Below are 19,621 nucleotides of genomic sequence, written 5' to 3'. Positions count from 1 at the left end.
GTAAGGCTATGGCTGTAATAGATGTCCATTGGTAATATTTGAAGATGGTTTCAAGTCGGGGTGTTTCCAAGAAGGAATATCCTTCGGGTAAATGTAATTGTATCTCTTTGAGGGTGTTCAATAACACTTCTTTGGGGAGAAAATAAGTGCTAAGTCGGCCTTGTTCCAAGGTTTCGATGGCATTTCGGATCTCAAGTATTAGAGTTCGAAATTCTCTGATGGAGAACTCGGTAGATCGAACTGCTGATTCTACTGCTAAATGATATTGGTGTTGGATTAATGTTTCTTCGATGAGGGTTTGCTTTTTTATCAAAGTATAAATTTGGTTTCGATTTGTCTTGGCGATTCGCAAGGTATCATTGAGTAAAGTTGCTTGAGACTGGAGAAAGTGAGTAAATTCCATGTTTGTTTCGGATAATTGCGCTATTTTTTCGTTGAGACTTTCAATATCTTCCGATGTGGCTGTTCCAAATAGATATTTGAGGATTTTGCCTCCAGCATTTATTAAGCCTCTTTTTTCTCGAGTAACGTTAGTAAGGGTTACTAATGTTTGTAATTCCCGGTAATCCGCTTCATATCCTGTTAGGGTGGTTTGTAGGAAGGTGAGTTCATCAACAGATAGAGACCATCGTGGAACAGTAGGGTCATCTTGAGATGAAGAGCGCATTCGCTGTACTAATGAGATTAACAATTGAATATGTCGCTTTAAAAGGTGTAATTGTTCCTCGTAAGAATCAAAAGATATATCCAAAACAAGAATCCAGTAATTGGTAGTCATAAAGAAATTTCCTTGGTGTACAAAGACACACCTTTGTGGAGGTTATGAGGGTCCTCTCGTGGGTTGATATGGAGAGTGGAGATCCCTGAGGTGAGGAAGGCAAGTTGGAGCAGAAGGGTTAAGTGCATGGTGGATGATGATATTCTGGAGGAGAAAAAAAAATTGAAGTGATTAAAGAGATGTAGAGAGGGACTATATCAAGTTTTTTTTTCAAGTTTTTTTTTTCTTGGTTCACGTTTATTTTAAAAAGTTTAGAGAAGGAAGGAGCCCTGGGGTCATGCATTTTTTGTTTCTCACGTTAAGTCCCTCGTTTGGTCATTTTTGGTTGAGTGTTAACTCCATTTTTAGGTGGGCTAGCCTTTCGTTTAGGAATTCGACTTCGTCGAGGAGTGGGAAGAATCCAAGGTTGTTCCTCCACTGGTCCTTGACTTCTTAAGGCATAAGGAGGTGAAGGAGTTAGTTCAGGTTCTCTCGTTTTCTCCTCAGTAGTTACGTCTTCTTCGTCTTCTCTTTCTGATTCTGCTTGTTGCTGTATTTCGGTGAGGATGACTTCATCCCATGGATCGATGAACATGGAGGTGGAAGGTAATGGGTCTTTGGATTTTGCTAAATTAGAAGTTATGATTGATTGTGTTTCAGATTCATTCATTTCTTCTAATTCTTGCTGAGCGGTGCCATGTTTTAACCGGTTAGCGTGGACATGAAGGGTCTTTTTTGTTTGGATATTTTCGATTATAAAGGTAACAGGACTCAATTTAGTTATAATGCGAAATGGACCCGACCATCTGGGTGCTAGTTTCTTCTTTAGACCCGGAGAGAGAGCGATCTCGTTAAGGAAAACTCTATCCCCCACTTGATAAGTAGATATTTTATGAGTACGACGGTGTTGTTTCTGACGTTCTCTAGCAGCTTGCTCGGCGTGTTCTTGAGCAACCCGATGTGCGTTAGCCATTCGTAATTGCAATTCTGCGGCAAAGTTCTCTTCCACGTCATATCGTGTCCGTGTAGGACGGGTGATGAGGTCAAATGGGTATGTTGGGTCCCTTCCATATAGCAAGAAAAATGGGCTATCATTGGTAGAAGCATGGATTGTGGTGTTATATGCGAATAAAGCATAGGGAATCCACTCATCCCAATCTTGTTGATCCTTCGACACATAATGTGAGATAATGTCAATGAGGGTTCTATTGAACCTTTCGACTATGCCGTTGCAGGCTGGGTGATAAGCTGTCGTAAGCAGTCGTTTAATTTGAAGTAATTCACATACCTCCTTGAACATTTTTGAGATTAAATTTGGAGCTCTGTCGGTAAGAAGTTGTACTGGGGTGGAATGTCTCAAGATGATATTAACAACAAAGGCCTTAGCAATAGTTTTACTAAGGGTGTTAGGTAGAGGTATAGCTTCGGCATAGCGGCTAAAATGGTCAACAAAGACTAATATATATTTATTTCCGTTATTGGTAATGGGTAAAGGTCCCACTATATCCATAGCAGTACGTTCAAATAGATGTGTTAAAGGAGGAAATAGCTGTAACTCAGCTTCAGTTCGTTTATCCTTTCGTTTATGGAGAGCACATCGTTGACAATTTTGACAGTAGTTTTTTATATCTCGGTTCATAGTCGACCAAAAAAATAAGGGTTGAAGTTTTTGTAGCATTTTCTGGGGTCCCAAATGACCACCAATTGGAGTGTCATGATAGGTATGTAGAATGTACGGTATTAAGATGGATGGTATAACCAATTGTTCCAAAGTATCCCCCTGATTGGTAGGTTGTAGGTGATAGAGGGTTTCCTCTTCATCCAAGAAAAATTTTTCAAGGTTAGGATGAACGGTAATATTATTTTCTAAGTTTTGGATGATGGAATTCCATTTTGGATCTCGTCTCTGTAAGTCTCGAATTTGGGTTTTGGAATAAATAGGTACGAGTTCTTCCTTCTGGGTAATCTGTCGAATAGGGATACGACTTAATGCATCTGCATTTTTATGGCAATCTCCTGCTTTATGGGTGATAGTAAAGTCAAATTCCTGTAGAAATATAATCCATCGGGCAATGCGAGAGTTTGAACTAGAATCCTTATTACTCATAAGCCACCTCAATGGGCGGTGATCGGTTATAATGGTGAATTTCCTGCCGTATAAATACGGTTTAAAATATTTCGTAGCCCACACCACTGCTAGGCACTCCTTCTCCGTAGTGCTATAGTTCTTTTCGGGCTTCCTTAATATACGACTTGCATAGGCAATGGGCATCTCCCCTCTTTCATCTTCCTGGGATAATACTGCACCGATCGCTTCATTAGAGGCGTCCGTAGCCAAAATAAAAGGTTTAGAAAAATCTGGGGATTTTAATAGTGGAGCCGATGTAATTATCTCTTTTAGCCTTTCAAAACTTTGTTCTTGCTCCTCCCCCCACTGGAACTGAGCATCATTCTTTAATAGATTTGTTAATGGTTTAGCAATATCTGCATAAGATTTTATATGACGTCGGTAATATCCGGTTAAGCCTAAGAATGATTTGATGTCATGTTTGTTAACAGGTTTAGGAAAAGTCAATACACAATTGATTTTATCTGGATCTGGTCGTATTCCCTCGTCTGATACCTCATGTCCCAAAAACTTAATCTGTCTTTGTAAAAAATGGCATTTCTTTGGTTTTAATTTTAAGCCGGCAGCAGCCAGACGTTGAAAGATTTGTTCTAGCCGTGTTAAATGGCTCTGAAAGTCCGAACTGAAGGTTAAGATATCGTCCATATAGACAAGGCAGGTTTTTCCTTTTAACCCATGAAGGATAAAGTCCGCCGCGCGTTGCCAAGAGGCAGGACTTCCAGCCAGGCCCATCGGCATACGATTCCACTGATAGTGTCCGTCGGGACTGGAAAATGCGGATTTCTCCTTATCCTTTAGGGCTAATTGCCAGAACCCCGAAAGGGTGTCCATGGTGGAGAAGTATTTTGCTTGTCCCATCAAGCTGAGTGCTTCCTGCACCAAAGGTAAGGGATATGGATCGTTTTTAGTCACTTTGTTTAATTTCCTATAGTCTATGACGAGACGCCATAGTCCTGGGTCCTTCTTTTTAACCAATAATGCTGGCGCTGACCATGGTGATTTTGAATGGGTTATTATTTTGTTCTCTAGTAATTCGTCAATGATTTCGTTCATTTTCTCCCTCTGAGCATAGGGTATCCGATACGGAGGTTGATAGATGGGAGAAGCATCTCCAGTATTAATTTCATGTTCGACTACCTGACAATATCCTAAGTCGTAATCGTGGGTAGCAAAGACATGGTGATATTTGTATAATAAATCTAGTAATGGTTTTTTCTTTTCTTTTCCGATATGGGACCAATCAAATAGTCGACTAAATTCCTCTTTGGTAATGGTTGGGTTAGGTGATAGATTGATAGGCTTCGAAGTTGGGGAAGGGTTGTCTTCCATGGCTCGAAGAAAGGTCCCTATACATTCTCCCTTGGGAATCTTCCTCGGTTGGGTGGAGAAATTGCTTATGCGAATAGGCACTTGTCCTCCTTTCTTAGTTTTGACTAGGATATCTGCTCCCGCAACTCCATCCTGCTGAAGCTTCCCTGCTTCTATAATTCCGACTAGGCCTTTTTTCTTCACTCCGATGATTCGGCCCATTGTAATTACTTCCGTTCTTGGAGAAAGATTACAATCTGTTAATAGAACTACCTCTTGAGTTGGTTCTGAATTCCCTGTTGATCTGGGTTCCGGAGGTCTATTTTTAGAAATATCTGGGATGGAAGACTGCTTGGGCCTCGTGTATTTTCCAGACTTTATATAGGTGCCCTTATAATTTCGTTTTCTATCCACCTGTGCTAATGTTGTTGTTCTCTGTCTTTTGGGCCCCTTTTGGAAAGGGATCTCCTCTCCCTTGGGGAGTATTAATATCTCTCTTGCTAAACAAATTGTTAATCCTTGTGAGGTAATGATATCTCTTCCGAGTAATCCATCAAACGGTTGAGTAATCACATTATCAACTATATAGCAAGAGTATGAGAACCGTAAAGGGCCAATTTCAAAACAAACGTCTAGGGCTCCGTATGTTATTATCCCATGGCCTGTAACGCTCTGGAATAAAATCGTCCCCTTTTTCCTATCAAGTTGTACTTGAGCGATTCGTTGAGCTAGAGCATAGGAAAGAAGCGTTACTTTAGAGCCGGTATCTATGGCCAATCGAACAGCATATCCATTGATACGACAAGCTAAATTCGGTTCGAAATCACGGCCCAGCGATTTAATTCCCCCTCGGTTTCTATATATTAGTTGCATCCCACGTCCTGCTTGGTATTCGTTTGTTATTCTCGATGATCGGAAATGATTTGTCTCTCCAGGTGACTGGAAGTGGTTTCTCCTTGGATACGGTGGATCCTTAGTAGATCCTTGATTAGTCCCCCTTCTAAGCTTTTGCCAGTTTACTTTATTAATTCGCCCATATGCTTGTCTCCTAGGCGGTATTGATCGAGCTCGTCCGATTCCTCGACCTCTAGGATTATTCGTGAAATTCCTCGTTCCATATCGAGGGGCATATGTAAGGTCCTGATTTTCCCGCCTTGTTCTATCAAAGTATGTATCGCGGGGTCCTTGTGAGTCGTCGCCTCGTCCCCCGGAAGATTGATATTGTCGTCGTGAGTCTCGATAATCCCGAGGACGCCAACCACGGGGAGGTCCACGTCGAGGATCTCTTCTACTATAGTCCGAAGGTGTCAATCGTTGAAGTTGCTCCTGAATTTTCGTCAACGTTTCTTCTAATGGGTTATGGTTAGTATCTTTTTCGCTAGTGTTATCTATAGTCCTTATTATTCCCCGAGATTTTCCCGTTAATTGTTCTATGCTCTCTTCGCTAATAGCTATTCGCACCGCCTTATCGAAGGTATCGGGCTCTTTTGACATCACGTGTCGCTTTATTCGATCATTGAGTCCACTCATAAACTGTACTAACAACCGTTTGTCTCTTTCCTTTTGTTGGCACCGTTTTACAACTTCCCTTTCCTGTGCATTATCACTAGGTTGCTCTTTAATAATTTCTACCACTAAGGTTTGCAATCGGACGGCGTAAGTCTGCACGTCCTCTCCCGGCGCTTGCACGCAAGCGTGAAACTTTTGTAATTGTAAAGAGATAGGTTCCTTTTCAAATCTTTTTATCATAAGCTTTTTGAACTCGTCATAAGTTGTTACATCTTTCATCGTGGCATCCTTCCACGCAAAATCTCGGGCTATCCCCGTTAATCGCAATTTAGCTACTCCTAAACATTGCGCCTTGGTCCAATTTGTCAATTTACCAATCTCATCTAAGGACTCAAAAAAATCCGTGACCTTAAGGCCATCTGGATCTCCGGCAAAAGAAGGTATGAGAGGAATCATGCCCCCAAGTCCGCCTACCGCAGCACTTCCTGCTGTCTCTCCACGCGGCGCGCGACCTTCTTTCCCTTCCATTTTCCTAGCTAGTCTCCGTTACTATCTTAAATTCCCACTATCTTAAAATCCCGCGCTCTGACACCACTGTGACCTTTCGGGTCGGCACCTCTTTGGTACCCTGTCAGGAGTGACACCACCGTGTTTCTCGAAACACGGAAACCGAGACGGCGATTACGTCACGCCGTCGCGCGAGCGGTTCCGTATGTGGTCAGACGGATTCTTAATGTCGATTCGAGAGACAACATTGGAAGTGACTCAGATACACTTAATTAACAAGGGTTTATTTACAAATCTATTGGATGAAGAATTTTCGCGGAGAGAGAGAGTGCACATACACTTCGCGGGATGATAAATACCTTTGTTAATAGATTCGGGTCTTGTTCGGATCTTGTTCGGATTATAACAGCTTCCGATGGGTTTAAGGTTTCTGATTCGTTATCCAGGCGATTCACACACACACACACACACACACAGACAAGTTTATCCTATGGCGATTAATTCGGATTCCTTAATGGATGATAATTGAAGGGACGTCTTTCCTCTCCGAGGACTAAGGCAGCGACTAACTCTTTTCGGCCGTCTCTGATGATACTCACGGACGATTTCGGCCGTGCAGAGGTTAATAGTTCACGAGAAAGCGTCATGTTGCTTTCGAGAAAATGTAACGGGAGACTTTCTCAGGTAGCTAAGAACAACAATTGTTGCGTAATTCATGAAACGTTATTATTAAGGATTACTTCAAATATAAGAATTTTTGCTATCTCACAATTATGTTCAGTTGGAACTTTTGGGCTAGATGGTTTCTCAGAAATTCATAGTCTATTGAACTAGATGGTTCTTCATCAGATACAGTAACAGAAATGTGTGTAAAAAATGGAAGGGTTGTAAACAGGTTAATTTTGAATTGAAAACTCTAGACCATTTTTTGATTTAAAGCATACTTTTGAGTTAAAGTTGTGACATCATTTCCTGTTTAGCAAAATTGATGTATGATGTGTGAAAATATCTATTGATAATTGCATGTTAGTTTGATATTCTTATCTGTAGTATTAATTTATTACTTAAATTTTGATCCATGTTTTTGTGATGGTGTAGACTCCCCACTCTTTTCCTTCTTGACACCTTATGATAAACATAACAATGGTAGACTAAAACAAGTAAAATGGCAAAGCCGTATTTGGGACAACACTATGTCTTGGAGACGCACTACTAAGTGGAATCACTGACACTCAAGGTGGGTCTCGTTCTCATTCTCCAATCTTCTTTGGTATTGCTGCTTTAGGGCACAATATGAAAAGTTCCCATTTTTGATAAAATAATCATGGCTATTGTCCGAAATTATATTTTTATTTTGCGCAAACCATATACAGTTTAACCTGATTATAACTTCATCGGATGTAACAACAACCCTAATATAACATCAAATTTTTATTGGTCCCACAATTTTACTATACTAGATAATGTTAAAAAAACTACTTGTAACAACATAAAACCGTTTTAATGTCATATTTGAAGCACTCCCAAATTTACAAAATTAGATTACAAATTTTATTTAACATGGAAGAAACTGTGTGTTCAGTCCTAAGGTCAGAGTTCACTTCTTAGAATGACTGTGGGTGGTACTCTCCCCCACCTGACTTCGGTGGGATGAGGTGCCTGTTTTGCCTGTTTGTAGAAGAGGGTTGCCATTTTGTATTTTATTTTGACTCTGTTCTCAGTCCCCTGACTACCTACAAGTTTGGATTTTTTATGCACAAATGATTTGGGCATAAAAAAATGCCCAAATCATTTGCACATAAAAAAATCCAGATACTCTGTGCCAAATATCAACTCTCAACATGTACTCTTTTGTACCTCTATGCTGGTATCATAAAATGGTAGTACAATTTTATAAACAAGACATAGTCTTGTCAATAACCAAACTTGTAATATGGTTTTAAATTTTGTGTTTAGCATTCTTACTTTTTGGCTGGGCATTGCCAAACATACAAAAACATTTTTATTTACATATCTGCTATTTACATACAACAGGCCTATCTACGGGCCTGAGCGGAGGAATGAGTGAATTTCGCGCAAAATTACGAATTGAATTTAATTTCTTAACACAATTATTAAAAAAAAAAAATTGCTTTAGACTGGATCAGATAATATTCTCTCTAAACAAACTGAGAGGAATTTTGACAACAAGATGGCAAAAGGAAAACATTCAATTGTGAAAGAGGGACAGCTGTTATTAAACATCATTGGAAGAAACCTATGCTCGCATCCGGGAGTGAACTTTCGACATGTCAATAGTCAATCACATGGTCATTTTCCCAGGCACCAAGCATAAAAGGTGGAGACACCGAAGTTCCGGGCGGTCATCCCATGCGAAGTCTGAAGGAAGGTGAATAGATTAATTAGTGCCCCAAAGTAATTGACTACTAGGTGCCAGGTTCAGCGGACCTCCACAAACACTGTCTCAGCCAATGCAAGTCAATGAAAAGAAGACCTGCCATACAATCACCAATCCTCATCGAATTTCTCTCTCTCTGATTGAATGAACGTCATCTAATCTAATCAATGAATATTGATGTATCTATAGATTCTTGTAAACTCTATCTCAGCATAAGTAGTAACAGAACTAGGTCATTAGGTCAGCATGCAAGCTGTTTAGAAACTTTTGTCAATCCACTCCATAGGAGTGTATATGTATTTAACTGCAGCTAACTTATATAATGCATCTAACTCATTTAACCGCATCTAATCTTAGGTTTAGTTATATGTATCGTAGGTTTAGTTGTATAATAAACTTTCTTTTGTTAATTGTTAAATTTGTCCACCTGTCTTATTCACCAAAAAGAACACCTATCGACATACCAATGACCTCCTCCACTGAATTTTGCCCTCCTAACGCCATCTGACAACACAGAGGTCAGGTTTTGCCAACCCATGCAGTTTAAGTGGTCACTAAGAATTGACTCAGTGGTCCCCTGCTTATCTCAGTTTTATCTGTGATTGAAGTTCAAAGCAACCACATGACTATTAATGATATGATTTTTTTCACATATGTACAACTCAGCAAGGCTGAAGTCAGAATTTTCAAGTCAAATTTCTCTATGTAAACACTCTGGGTGGATTGCTGGTTATAAGCTTATTGTGTACTATATGTCAATTGAGTTTATGATTGCTACTAATTTGATCTCTATGACAATTTTTTATTGTAATCCTTTAGACATGCATTTAACATTCATGATATGCCAAAATTAACTTTTCAAAACTTGCACATTTGTGTCCTGCAACTGCACATGTGTGTTTTAAATGGTTGCTGGAGTTGGTAGGCTGTTAGCTGCACATGTAGGTGTTTTAAATTTTTCTTGATGTTTTTGTCAGCTATGACAATGGACATGGACATCCCCTGTACTTGTGGATTTTAAACTTACAATACCTCAATATAGCTTGTTTTCTCTTTCCAGGATGTCAGTATCAGTCGGTGTACAATAGGACTCTGGATGAAAAAGGAAGCAAAACTATTTTCGTCAAAAGGCATGACATGAATAAAGTGACACATACACATATCGCTCAGTATGCTCTCATTCTGTCTAGAAAAGTCCTACCTCAAGTATTTGTTTGTTTACAAGAAGCAACCAGTAACTTTGACCCTCAAGTTCAAAAAACAGTAAATGAATATGTGCAAAAATATAAAAATGTTGTAATAACATCTTTGAAATCTGGGATGCTAATGACAGGACTATATATTGACTTTCTCAACTGTTGTTTAAAGTCTTGTGGGAAAAGAACAGTTTCTATTAATTATTGACTTTTGGGGTGGACAAACAAAGCCTGAATTATATGAGGAAATCTTTCAGGATGATGAGAAATCACCAACTTGTACAATTAAAATGATTCCTCCAAAATGTACTCCTCTTGTTCAACCTTGTGACGTCTATTTCATAGACAGGTAAAAAATCTAATAAAGCGTATACAACACTGTGCTTATCTGATTGAAAATAATAGAGAAATAAATTCCTGTGAAGACTGTATAAAAATACAATCAATAGCTATTGATTGTATCAATGTCATCAATTCCTCAATGTTTCAACCAGGATGAGTTAAATGACCTCACCAGAGATCTCAACCTGCCAAAAGAAGCTTCTGAAATTATTGGCTTCCAGGTTGAAGGAGAAAAATTTACTGGAGCAAGGAACCAAAATCACCTTTTACCGTGCAAGAGAAAATGATCTGCTATCCTTCTTCTCTCAAGAAGACAATCTTGTGTTTTGTCACGAAATTAGAGGGCTCTTGGAAAAAATGAGCCTTCTTGAATATTTTTCAGATGATTGGTGCCTATTTATTGACAGCTCAAAACGAAGTTTGAAATGTGTCCTTCTACACAATGGAAACAAATATGGTTCAGTACCAATTGCTCACTCAACAAAAATGAAAGAAGAATATAACACCATAGCTCTGGTCTTGGAGAAGATAAAGTAGCGTGAACATCAATGGGTAATTTGTGTAGACTTAAAAATGGTAAACTTTCTCCTTGGACAGCAAATTGGCTACACCAAATATCCTTGCTTTTTGTGCCTCTGGGATAGTAGAGACAAAACACACCACTGGATTAGAAAAGAGTGGCCTAAGAGAGAAAACATGGACGTTGGAGAAAAAAAATGTCATTAACGACCTCTTTGTTGAATGAGAGAAAATCATCTTTCCTCCACTGCACATCAAGCTAGGCCTAATGAAGCAGTTTGTAAAGGCTCTTGATTTTTTCCCCTTTTATATGCTTTGCATATAAAAGGGGAAAAAATGCCTCAGTTAAGTATAGAAAAAATTAAAGCAGGAATATTTGATGGCCCACAAATAAGACAACTCATTAACGATCTTGCCTTCGTAAATTCAATGAATGAAGCTGAGTGAAAAGCCTGGACTTCATTTGTTGCAGTTGTCAGAAATTTTCTAGGCAAATGCAAAGCTGAAAATTATGTTGAACTGGTAAACGAGATGCTTAACAGTTTCAAATCCCTTGGGTGTAACATGAGTATTAAGGTGCACTATTTACACAGTCACTTAGACCGTTTTCCTGAAAATTTAGGAGACACCAGTGAAGAACAAGGTGAAAGATTTCACCAGGATATTAAAACTATGGAGGACTGCTACCAAGGAAGATGGGATATGCATATGATGGCAGATTACTGCTGGAGTTTAAAAAGGGATTGCTCCAAAATACGTTCACAAAAGTCATGGAAAATAAGTTTCCTCAATGTGTAACTGTTTAGTTTTATTGATGACTTTTTCCTCTATCTTTGTATAGAATAATATTTGCATAATATGATAATACAAATTCCGTGTTTAGTTTTTTTACTTGATCCATGGATTTAACTTAATTAATTAAGATATTGAAACGTATAGTTCGCTAAAATGCTATATCTTAAAAATTAGAGCTCCTAGGCAAAAACTAATGCTATATTTGAATTCAGGACATCAAATTCATATGAAATCAGCTCAAAATACCTGGGCACAAATACCACTGTTGACCTGTGTAGTGCATCATCAACTGTCATCGCCAATTTTTAATAAAATGGTCTGGTATGCCTAGTACGCTTCCAGGCTTTCTGATGAAAGAGAAATTTTCATGAATGTAAACGAAGTATGTTTTCCAACAGATTTTTTAAAAAAAGGTTGTCCTTCATAAATTGTGCAAGATGTCAAAATAGTTTTTATTTTCAATGTTTTTATGATAATTATCATTCTGGTGCTTGTATGTAAAATAAAAAATTGACAAATAAAGACAATATTGTAAAATTTTTTATATAAATAAAACCCTACCCAAAAATTTGTTATAGTGTAATTAAAGTTTAATTTATTTCCATTAAAAATGCATTTGAAATTATTCAACTTTTTAAAAATAAAATATTATCTTTAATTCACGTTTTAATTATCTGTAACAGTCATTTCATAAATAAAATAAAATTATTTATGATTTGATTGATAATACTTTTAGGTCATTAACTTTATTTAAAAGTTGTTATAATTTTTAAAACAATTAAAAAAAAAAGTTAGCCAAAGGTAGGATCGAACCTAGATCGCCTGCATGGCAAGCAAGTTCACTACAGACTCAGCCATTTCGCTGTGCTGCCATAGTGTAAAATCGACCAGTATATGAGCTGCAATTAAAACTTTAGAGTCCTTTTTCTTGAAATCTTCTGGCTAGTGCACTTTACAGTTCTTCTGGGTGGACACCCTTGAGGTATACTACTAACCTGTGAAGTCTCATCCCAAACTGAATTTCTGAGACTGTAAGGTCCCCTTGTTAGACAGAATATTAGAAGCTTATCACTACATTTGTGTTTTTGTGTCACACCAAAACAAAAATTATGCTGCAGCACTCAGTTTCCTTTTCCTACAAGATACCTAATGCTTTTAATTATCTCTCATTTGATGCCATGTTTAACTAAATTATCAAATGTACTTCCCTTGTAAACAATAAATCCTTCAGCATATGACCTTTATGTTAAGCTAGTCAACCAAGAGAAACTGTTCTCTGTCTAATGCTCTATAACTTATAGATAACAGATCTGTTACTTAATGTTAAAGTGAAATTTACTAATATTTGTGATCCTCACAAATATGACTATAATAGTAGTAAATTTTAACTGAATTCAAAAAGTATTTCAATTAGTTATTTGAATGATAATGAATTACTACTATTGTACTGGCTTTATGTATAAATAAACTCATGAAGATATTAATAACCAGCAAAAAATAAGAAATTGTAATGAAAACAAATGTTTTTCATGAATGATCATAAAAATATGTCTCAAGATCATTTTTAAACAAATTAAAGCTGTTCTCATTTTAACTTATGAATTTTTTAAAATTTTCCTAATCCTAAACTTTGTAAATGTAAAAATTTTCTATTTTTCAATAAGATATACTCTCTTAAGATTCTTGTTACTTTTGTAAAGTATTATTTTATTTCATTTAGTAAGAATTTTAACTATTTTAAATAATACTTTATTTGTCATTACAGTAGAACTATAATAATTTCAGACTAATTTAATTGCTTGATAGATCTACAAACACATAGAAGCCTCATTTTCATAATGATAAATATTTTATTCATTAAGTATCAATTTTAATAATAATAATAATAAAAGAAATAAATGTTAATAATTGATTTAATAAAAATATTATTACAGAACTAGAGATGAAAATATTCTTAAAGATTGTCATATTGTGGTAGATGTTGGAGGCTGTTATAATCCTGATAAACATAGATATGATCATCATCAAAGGTATATAATATATGTATAGTGTTAATGTTGTTCAAATTATAATTGATAATAGGGGTGGTGCAAGTTTTTACATTATATCTATGAACATTTGTCTGATATTACAATTTTCAATTTTGAAATGCTGCTACTTTTAATCTTTATCGCGTTTAACAGTTATTCTATAACATAAACTTTTCAGAAAGTGTCATGCCATTTACTATCAAGATTTATTTATAATTTAATTTATCATAAATTATGAATAAATATGCCATTGTTTATTCTAGCTATACAATGCAATACAGTAGACCTCCCCTATAACATGGGTTCATATAATATGGATTCGTATAACACAGCGAAAAAATTGTGATTGTATTCATATAAACACGCTAAAAGAGACTTGTATAATACAGTAAAATGTCATTGCCGACTCGTGTCACGACAGGATTGGTCGAATCTAGACCAATAGCGGATATTGCACAAACCGTTGAGTTTAAACGAGCAGCGGACCTACTAAAAACCATTTATTATTTAACGGCCATAAAAATTATATTTGTATTAATGATGTCTTCAAAGTTCAGTGAATTTTTCACAGAAAAATAACTTATCAGAAAACACATCAAAAACAAGCTTAAGCAATGGCATTGCACATTGCTTAAGCTTGAATGGAACAGTGCACTCTCAATAAGTAATCTTACAATTTTTTGTTTCTAGCATAGTTTATATGGATTATTCTCAAAAAATTATACGTGTTTTGGAAATGTTGAGTCAAATTAGTCTAGAATCAATTAATTTTATGGAAGAAAACCTTTAAAACAGCCATAGTCCCTAAACTGCACACGTGCCGGGCTGTGATTGGCTCATGTATTTAAGTGACTCGTAAAACATGGAATTCATATAAAACGGAACGTATCTACTGTGTTTTAGGGAGGGTCTACTGTATTTTGACAGTTAAAATAAAACTTTGTTAAAGGTTAAAAAAAATAAAAAAAGGAATACTTCAAATTTTGATTATGTTTATCATGTCTTGAATTTTTTTTATAACATATAATATATCCTTAAGATACTGTATAATATATATATAAAGCAGAATCTGCTTGTTGTAATCATGGTTATTGTTAACAGTTGTTTAATGTTATAAGGTAATTATGTCAGAAAGTATAAGTTAGAAACTTTGTTTATTTAATCAGAGTTCAGTTATAGTTGTTGTCTTTCAGTAAATGGTAAATGGGTAAAATGCTTTTTTCTCCCTTACTACTTGCCCTGATATATGGCTGATTATATACAGAATGTTATCAGTTATTGCTATCAGTCTTAATTAGTGCTTTAAATATTAAACACTTTAATCGTTTGCTCTCAGTGCAGTAGTTTAAATTGCTTGTATTTCATACTTAAATTATAGTCTAGCTCAGGCATGGCCAACATATGGCCCATCGAATGAATTTATATGGCCTGTGATTAATCTTTCAATATTAGCTATTCAAGTTCGAATAGCTTGATGAAAAATTCTAATGCCTAAAAATATGGTCAACAACTCACTGTGCGTTTAGAGTTAACCCTCCATTACAAATCTCTTAAGTACAGCATAGAATGTTGATAAAGCATGATAATGTGAAAAACATATCTGTAATCTCTATGTACAATTTAGTCTCTACGGGGTGACACCACAATGAGAACTCGCACCATCTCAAAATCTTCGTAGGGCAGCCTCTGGTTGAGCCTGTGTAATAAGTTTTCTTTCCAATTTGGCCCGGGCAAAAACTTGTTGGCCACCCCTGGTCTAGTCGTTAAAGATGTGTGCAAAATCAAACAGGCAAACAATATTGGATTAATTACTATTAATATACCACTCAGTAAATAAACCATCACCAGTTCATAACAAAACAGAAAAATTCTTACTATGAACATTTTCGTCTATGTGAAATAGACATCTTCAGGTATAAATGATATCAAACAAACAGCTCATAAAATAAAATGCTTTTTAAAAGTTTGGATTACGTAATTCAAATATGTTGCGTTAAAACTTATGCTTCAAATATTTTTCATATGTTTATCTGAATAAATAATCAATTAATTTTACGTAAATTATGACATAAATATCCTCCATAATTTAAATTATCCTTAATGCAAGTTTCTGTTGTTGGAATCTAGTTAAAAAATGGCACACCATGCTGTGGAAAGCATGTCTGTTTCCTTGAAGTTAATAGCGACTCCTTGTTTAATTGCCCTATAGATCTCAAGCGATTCGAGGTACTTGAGTTGTGCCTTACTCTGTGTAACAATTTAGCATTATGTAGTTCAATGTGAACTTCCTCATTACTTTCATACTGGTGATGGTTTATTTGGTGAGTGGTATATTAACAATTATGCAGTTTTTAAAATATAATTACTATTAAATAATAATTATTATTATACTTATTAGTAAATCTAAGTTATTAATTTTAAAATAGTTTTAACATGTCTTTTTAATGCCAGAGTCAATAAAACCAGAATTTCCATTATTTGTAATCTTATTTTCTTACTCTCCTTAATATTATGGTTATAGTTAACAGTATAGGAGAATCTCAGAGTCATTACAATAAGCAGATTCTACTGTAATGTTTTTTTTAAATTTAATCAAGATTTCAAAAATAAAGCAACAATCTTAGACAAGTGTTTGTATAATTAAAATTTTCAATGATGTAATTGATAAAAGAAAAATATGTTTGTTTATATATTAATAGTTTTTTAAAATTTTACGTGCCTAAATAAATATAAAATTTATTTTAAAACTATCCTTTGCAAATCAACAATGTATAAAGTATTTTCATAATTTAGTTTTTATGTAAATATTTGAAATTCTGTTTTTATATTTAGCTTCTCTGAATTGATTGTCATACAATCTGTACTTTTTGAATTATAGCAATTTGGTTGGAATAAATTGATGTATATTTAATTGATAAATAGTTTTAGAATATTAGTATATTCCATAACACAACATATAAGACTCTAATGTAACATTCCACACAGCTTTATATTATTAAACTATAAAATGTGAGGAAAGACTACTTATCAAGAAAATAGGTTTAGATCAAGCTTTAACATTTTTATTTACATAATTTGTATCTTATTAAAACATTACTTAAATATTTATTTATAATTATTTTTAATTTAGATCATTTAATGAAAGTATGAATAGTCTATGTGGTGATAAACCTTGGGTTACTAAACTTAGCAGTGCTGGTCTTGTTTACTTTCATTTTGGTCGTGAAATTATTGCAACAATTACTAAAGATGACTGTAATAGTGAGAAGACTTCAGTTATATTTGATCGGATGTATGAACATTTTCTTGAAGAAATTGATGCTATTGATAATGGTATTTCAACTCATGATGAACCTGGAAGGTAATTTTTAGAATTATTCTATATAGATTGTAAATTTGTTATCTATTTTCATAATTTTCTGTATTTTGTAACTAAAATAATGATGATTTGTATGAAATTTTAAAATAGGTATCTTATAACAACAAATTTGAGTTCAAGAGTGAAGCATTTAAATCCACCTTGGAACTGTGAAGATCAAGATACTGATGTATGTAATAAATTCTTAGAAAAACTCATTAAATAAGCATTTTAAATGAATTAAAAAAACAATACTTGACTTTTAATAAATTGTTTTATTTTCTGCTGATAGAGCATTTTCATTAATATTAATATCAGTAGAAAATATAAGAAAAATAAAAGGATGTCAACAAAAATTCATAATCTGTTAGCATTTTAACAATATTCTATTGCAATACTTTTGAGAAAAGAGAATTTTAAAGACCAACAGACTATTTCAATAATATAAAATATATTTGTCACTGTCTAAGTCGTCTTTGTGAAAGACACAAAAAATTTAATGATGGATATCAAAATTATTAACAAAACTGATTAACAAGGTTGTCAATCACCTTCACAAAATGAAAATAATTGAAGTCTACCTGAAAGAAGTAGGGGGAAAAAAATATCATTACAGCTACGAAATTGCATAAATATATGAAACTTGTAAAAGTTCTTTCAATAATAATGTGCATAATGTAGAAAAAATGACAAAAATGATTTTGATAAATAACAGAATAAATATTAAAAAACTTATAACATTCCATAATGTGAAATATTTATCATTTTTATTTTAGTCAAAAAGAGAAAATTATAATACAACTTTGATGAAATTTGGCTGCATTATTTTGAACTGGAATGAATTAAAGAAATGGTAACATCAGTTCTTCACTTAAGTCAAAGAAAGATACAGTATTATCAACAGATAAAATTTGGAAAATTTTAGGATAATATGAATTCACAGGGATATTTTGAAATATAAGATGATGAATTTATAAAGCTATTCCATTCTTATTAATTTGTGAGGAATTTGTCTTAAAAGAATTGGAATATTGTTGAAAGTGTCATTTGTCTATAAAAACTATGGTTGTGCAAATAAGACTATGAGGTTAACTGAAAGATTAGGATGAGAATTATTGATATATCTGATATATCCAGTATTTACAGTATATAGTTTTTAGCAATTTTTTACAAAGTAGTTTCAATTTCAAAAAGTCATGTTATCTCTTATTTTCAAACTTAGTAAAATATTTTTTTGCACAAAAGAATAAAGAATATGCATTATATGAAATTTATTTACCAATGTTAGATATTTTTTAATTGATTTTCAAAATATCTCAGAGTAGCAATGAAATTTCTCTAAGTAGACCAAGTCTAGCCTAGTTTTTTATCCAGCTTTATTCATTCACACTTAAGCTTGCTGTATGTGTTCTTGCATCATTCTATTGGAATCTATTCTCTACTGGTTCTTTCAATAACTCTTACCAGTTCTGGCCATACAAATATTTGCAATAATTTAGGATGAGCAAATTTCATATAATGTGATTTTGATGTCTTTTTATGTTCTAATATACAAAATTCTGGGACAGCAGATCTTTAAAATCCTTTGAACTCCATTAATTACATTAAAGTGAACTTAAATGTAATTAATGTAAAGAAAAAACCTAATGCATTCTGTTTGTTGTATTTAAGATGATTTTATGAACTTGCATTTTAAAAATTGTTTTTAAAATGTTTGTTGATTTTTATTGTGGTCTGAAGATGAAATGAACTATTTTGAAAATGTTATTAACTATATTCTGGTTCTTTGAGACATGTTTATTTTTTTTATTTTTTGTGAATTGAAATATAATTTTGGATGTGAAAACATGGCATTTATCAATGAATCGTATATTATGCAAAATTAAATGAATTTCTTAACAATGGACAGATGCTAGTTTTTTTATAAATTGATAGGCCATTCAGTTACTTTGAAAAAATAATTAAAGTTGTAGAATCTATTGATTTATTACAGATCTTTCTATCTTAATTATAAACAAAAAGTATGGCTTTTGAAGTCTAAAACATTGTGTTCTCCTGTGTATTTGAAATTAAAATCATTTTTATTATCATTTCTTAAATCTGCTTTATCTACTCCTCAAGTTTACAAACCAGTATTGAAGGATTCTATCCAAAATTAGTATTATGCTTAACTGAAAAATTTCTTTTCTCAAGTCTTTGTTATTCTTATTGCATGATAGAAAAAGTAATGGATCAAGAATGAAGATTTTGTAGAAAAATGTTACTTTCTAAATTTCTTAAATATAGTTCTTTGTAGAATTTAATTGACTTGTCCTTGTCCTATGAGATAATATGTAGTGATTTATTATTTTCAGAAAATTTTTCCTTCTGCAATGGAATTAGTTGGTTCAGAATTTGTGGACAAAGTCTTATTTTACAATAATGTTTGGTGGCCAGCTAGAGAAATAGTTCAGAGTGCAATTAAAAACAGAGAAGAGGTAAAACATTGTGCTATTAAAAGAAATTAGTAAATTTCAAATTTTATTCAATATTTTATTTTTGTTGCAAAGGTTGATTCTAGTGGAGAAATTATTGATTTAAAAAATGGTGGTTGTCCTTGGAAAGATCATCTTCTAACTCTTGAAGAACAGCTTTCAATAACTCCATCAATTAAATTTGTTATTTATACAGATACAAATGGAATGTGGAGAGTTCAGTGTGTCCCAGTTAGTATTGGATCCTTTGAAAACAGGTAATTTATTTTTAAAATGTATCTTAATTTACTTATTTTATTT

The 19,621-nt window shown here is 34.0% G+C and overlaps 2 protein-coding genes across 2 annotated transcripts in view; one reads left to right on the top strand and one right to left on the bottom strand.

The window, feature by feature from the left end:
• The window catches only part of LOC111641862, a 10,447-nt gene extending 3,363 nt beyond the window's left edge, over nt 1-7,084 (bottom strand). Inside the window, exon 1 of the mRNA XM_023388111.1 lies at nt 1,713-7,084. Within this exon, the coding sequence (XP_023243879.1) occupies nt 1,713-6,230 (4,518 nt within the window). The 5' untranslated portion in view covers nt 6,231-7,084. The remainder of the gene's footprint in view (nt 1-1,712) is intronic.
• A 6,304-nt stretch (nt 7,085-13,388) lies between these two features.
• Nucleotides 13,389-19,582, top strand: LOC111641863 (UPF0160 protein MYG1, mitochondrial-like). Its single transcript, XM_023388112.1, has 5 exons — nt 13,389-13,489; nt 16,620-16,850; nt 16,959-17,037; nt 19,202-19,324; nt 19,397-19,582. The coding sequence occupies exons 2-5, from the start codon at nt 16,636-16,638 to the stop codon at nt 19,580-19,582; spliced, it is 603 nt and encodes a 200-aa protein (XP_023243880.1). The 5' UTR covers nt 13,389-13,489; nt 16,620-16,635.
• The last annotated feature ends 39 nt before the right edge of the window (nt 19,583-19,621 follow it).

Source organism: Centruroides sculpturatus, unplaced genomic scaffold (genome assembly GCF_000671375.1).
Source record: "Centruroides sculpturatus isolate CEXI.00-Female unplaced genomic scaffold, Cexi_2.0 scaffold1569, whole genome shotgun sequence".
NCBI classification, from domain to species: Eukaryota; Metazoa; Arthropoda; class Arachnida; order Scorpiones; family Buthidae; genus Centruroides; species Centruroides sculpturatus.
The sequence above is the reverse complement of the archived record's forward strand: the minus strand, read 5'-3'. Positions and strand labels throughout refer to the sequence as shown.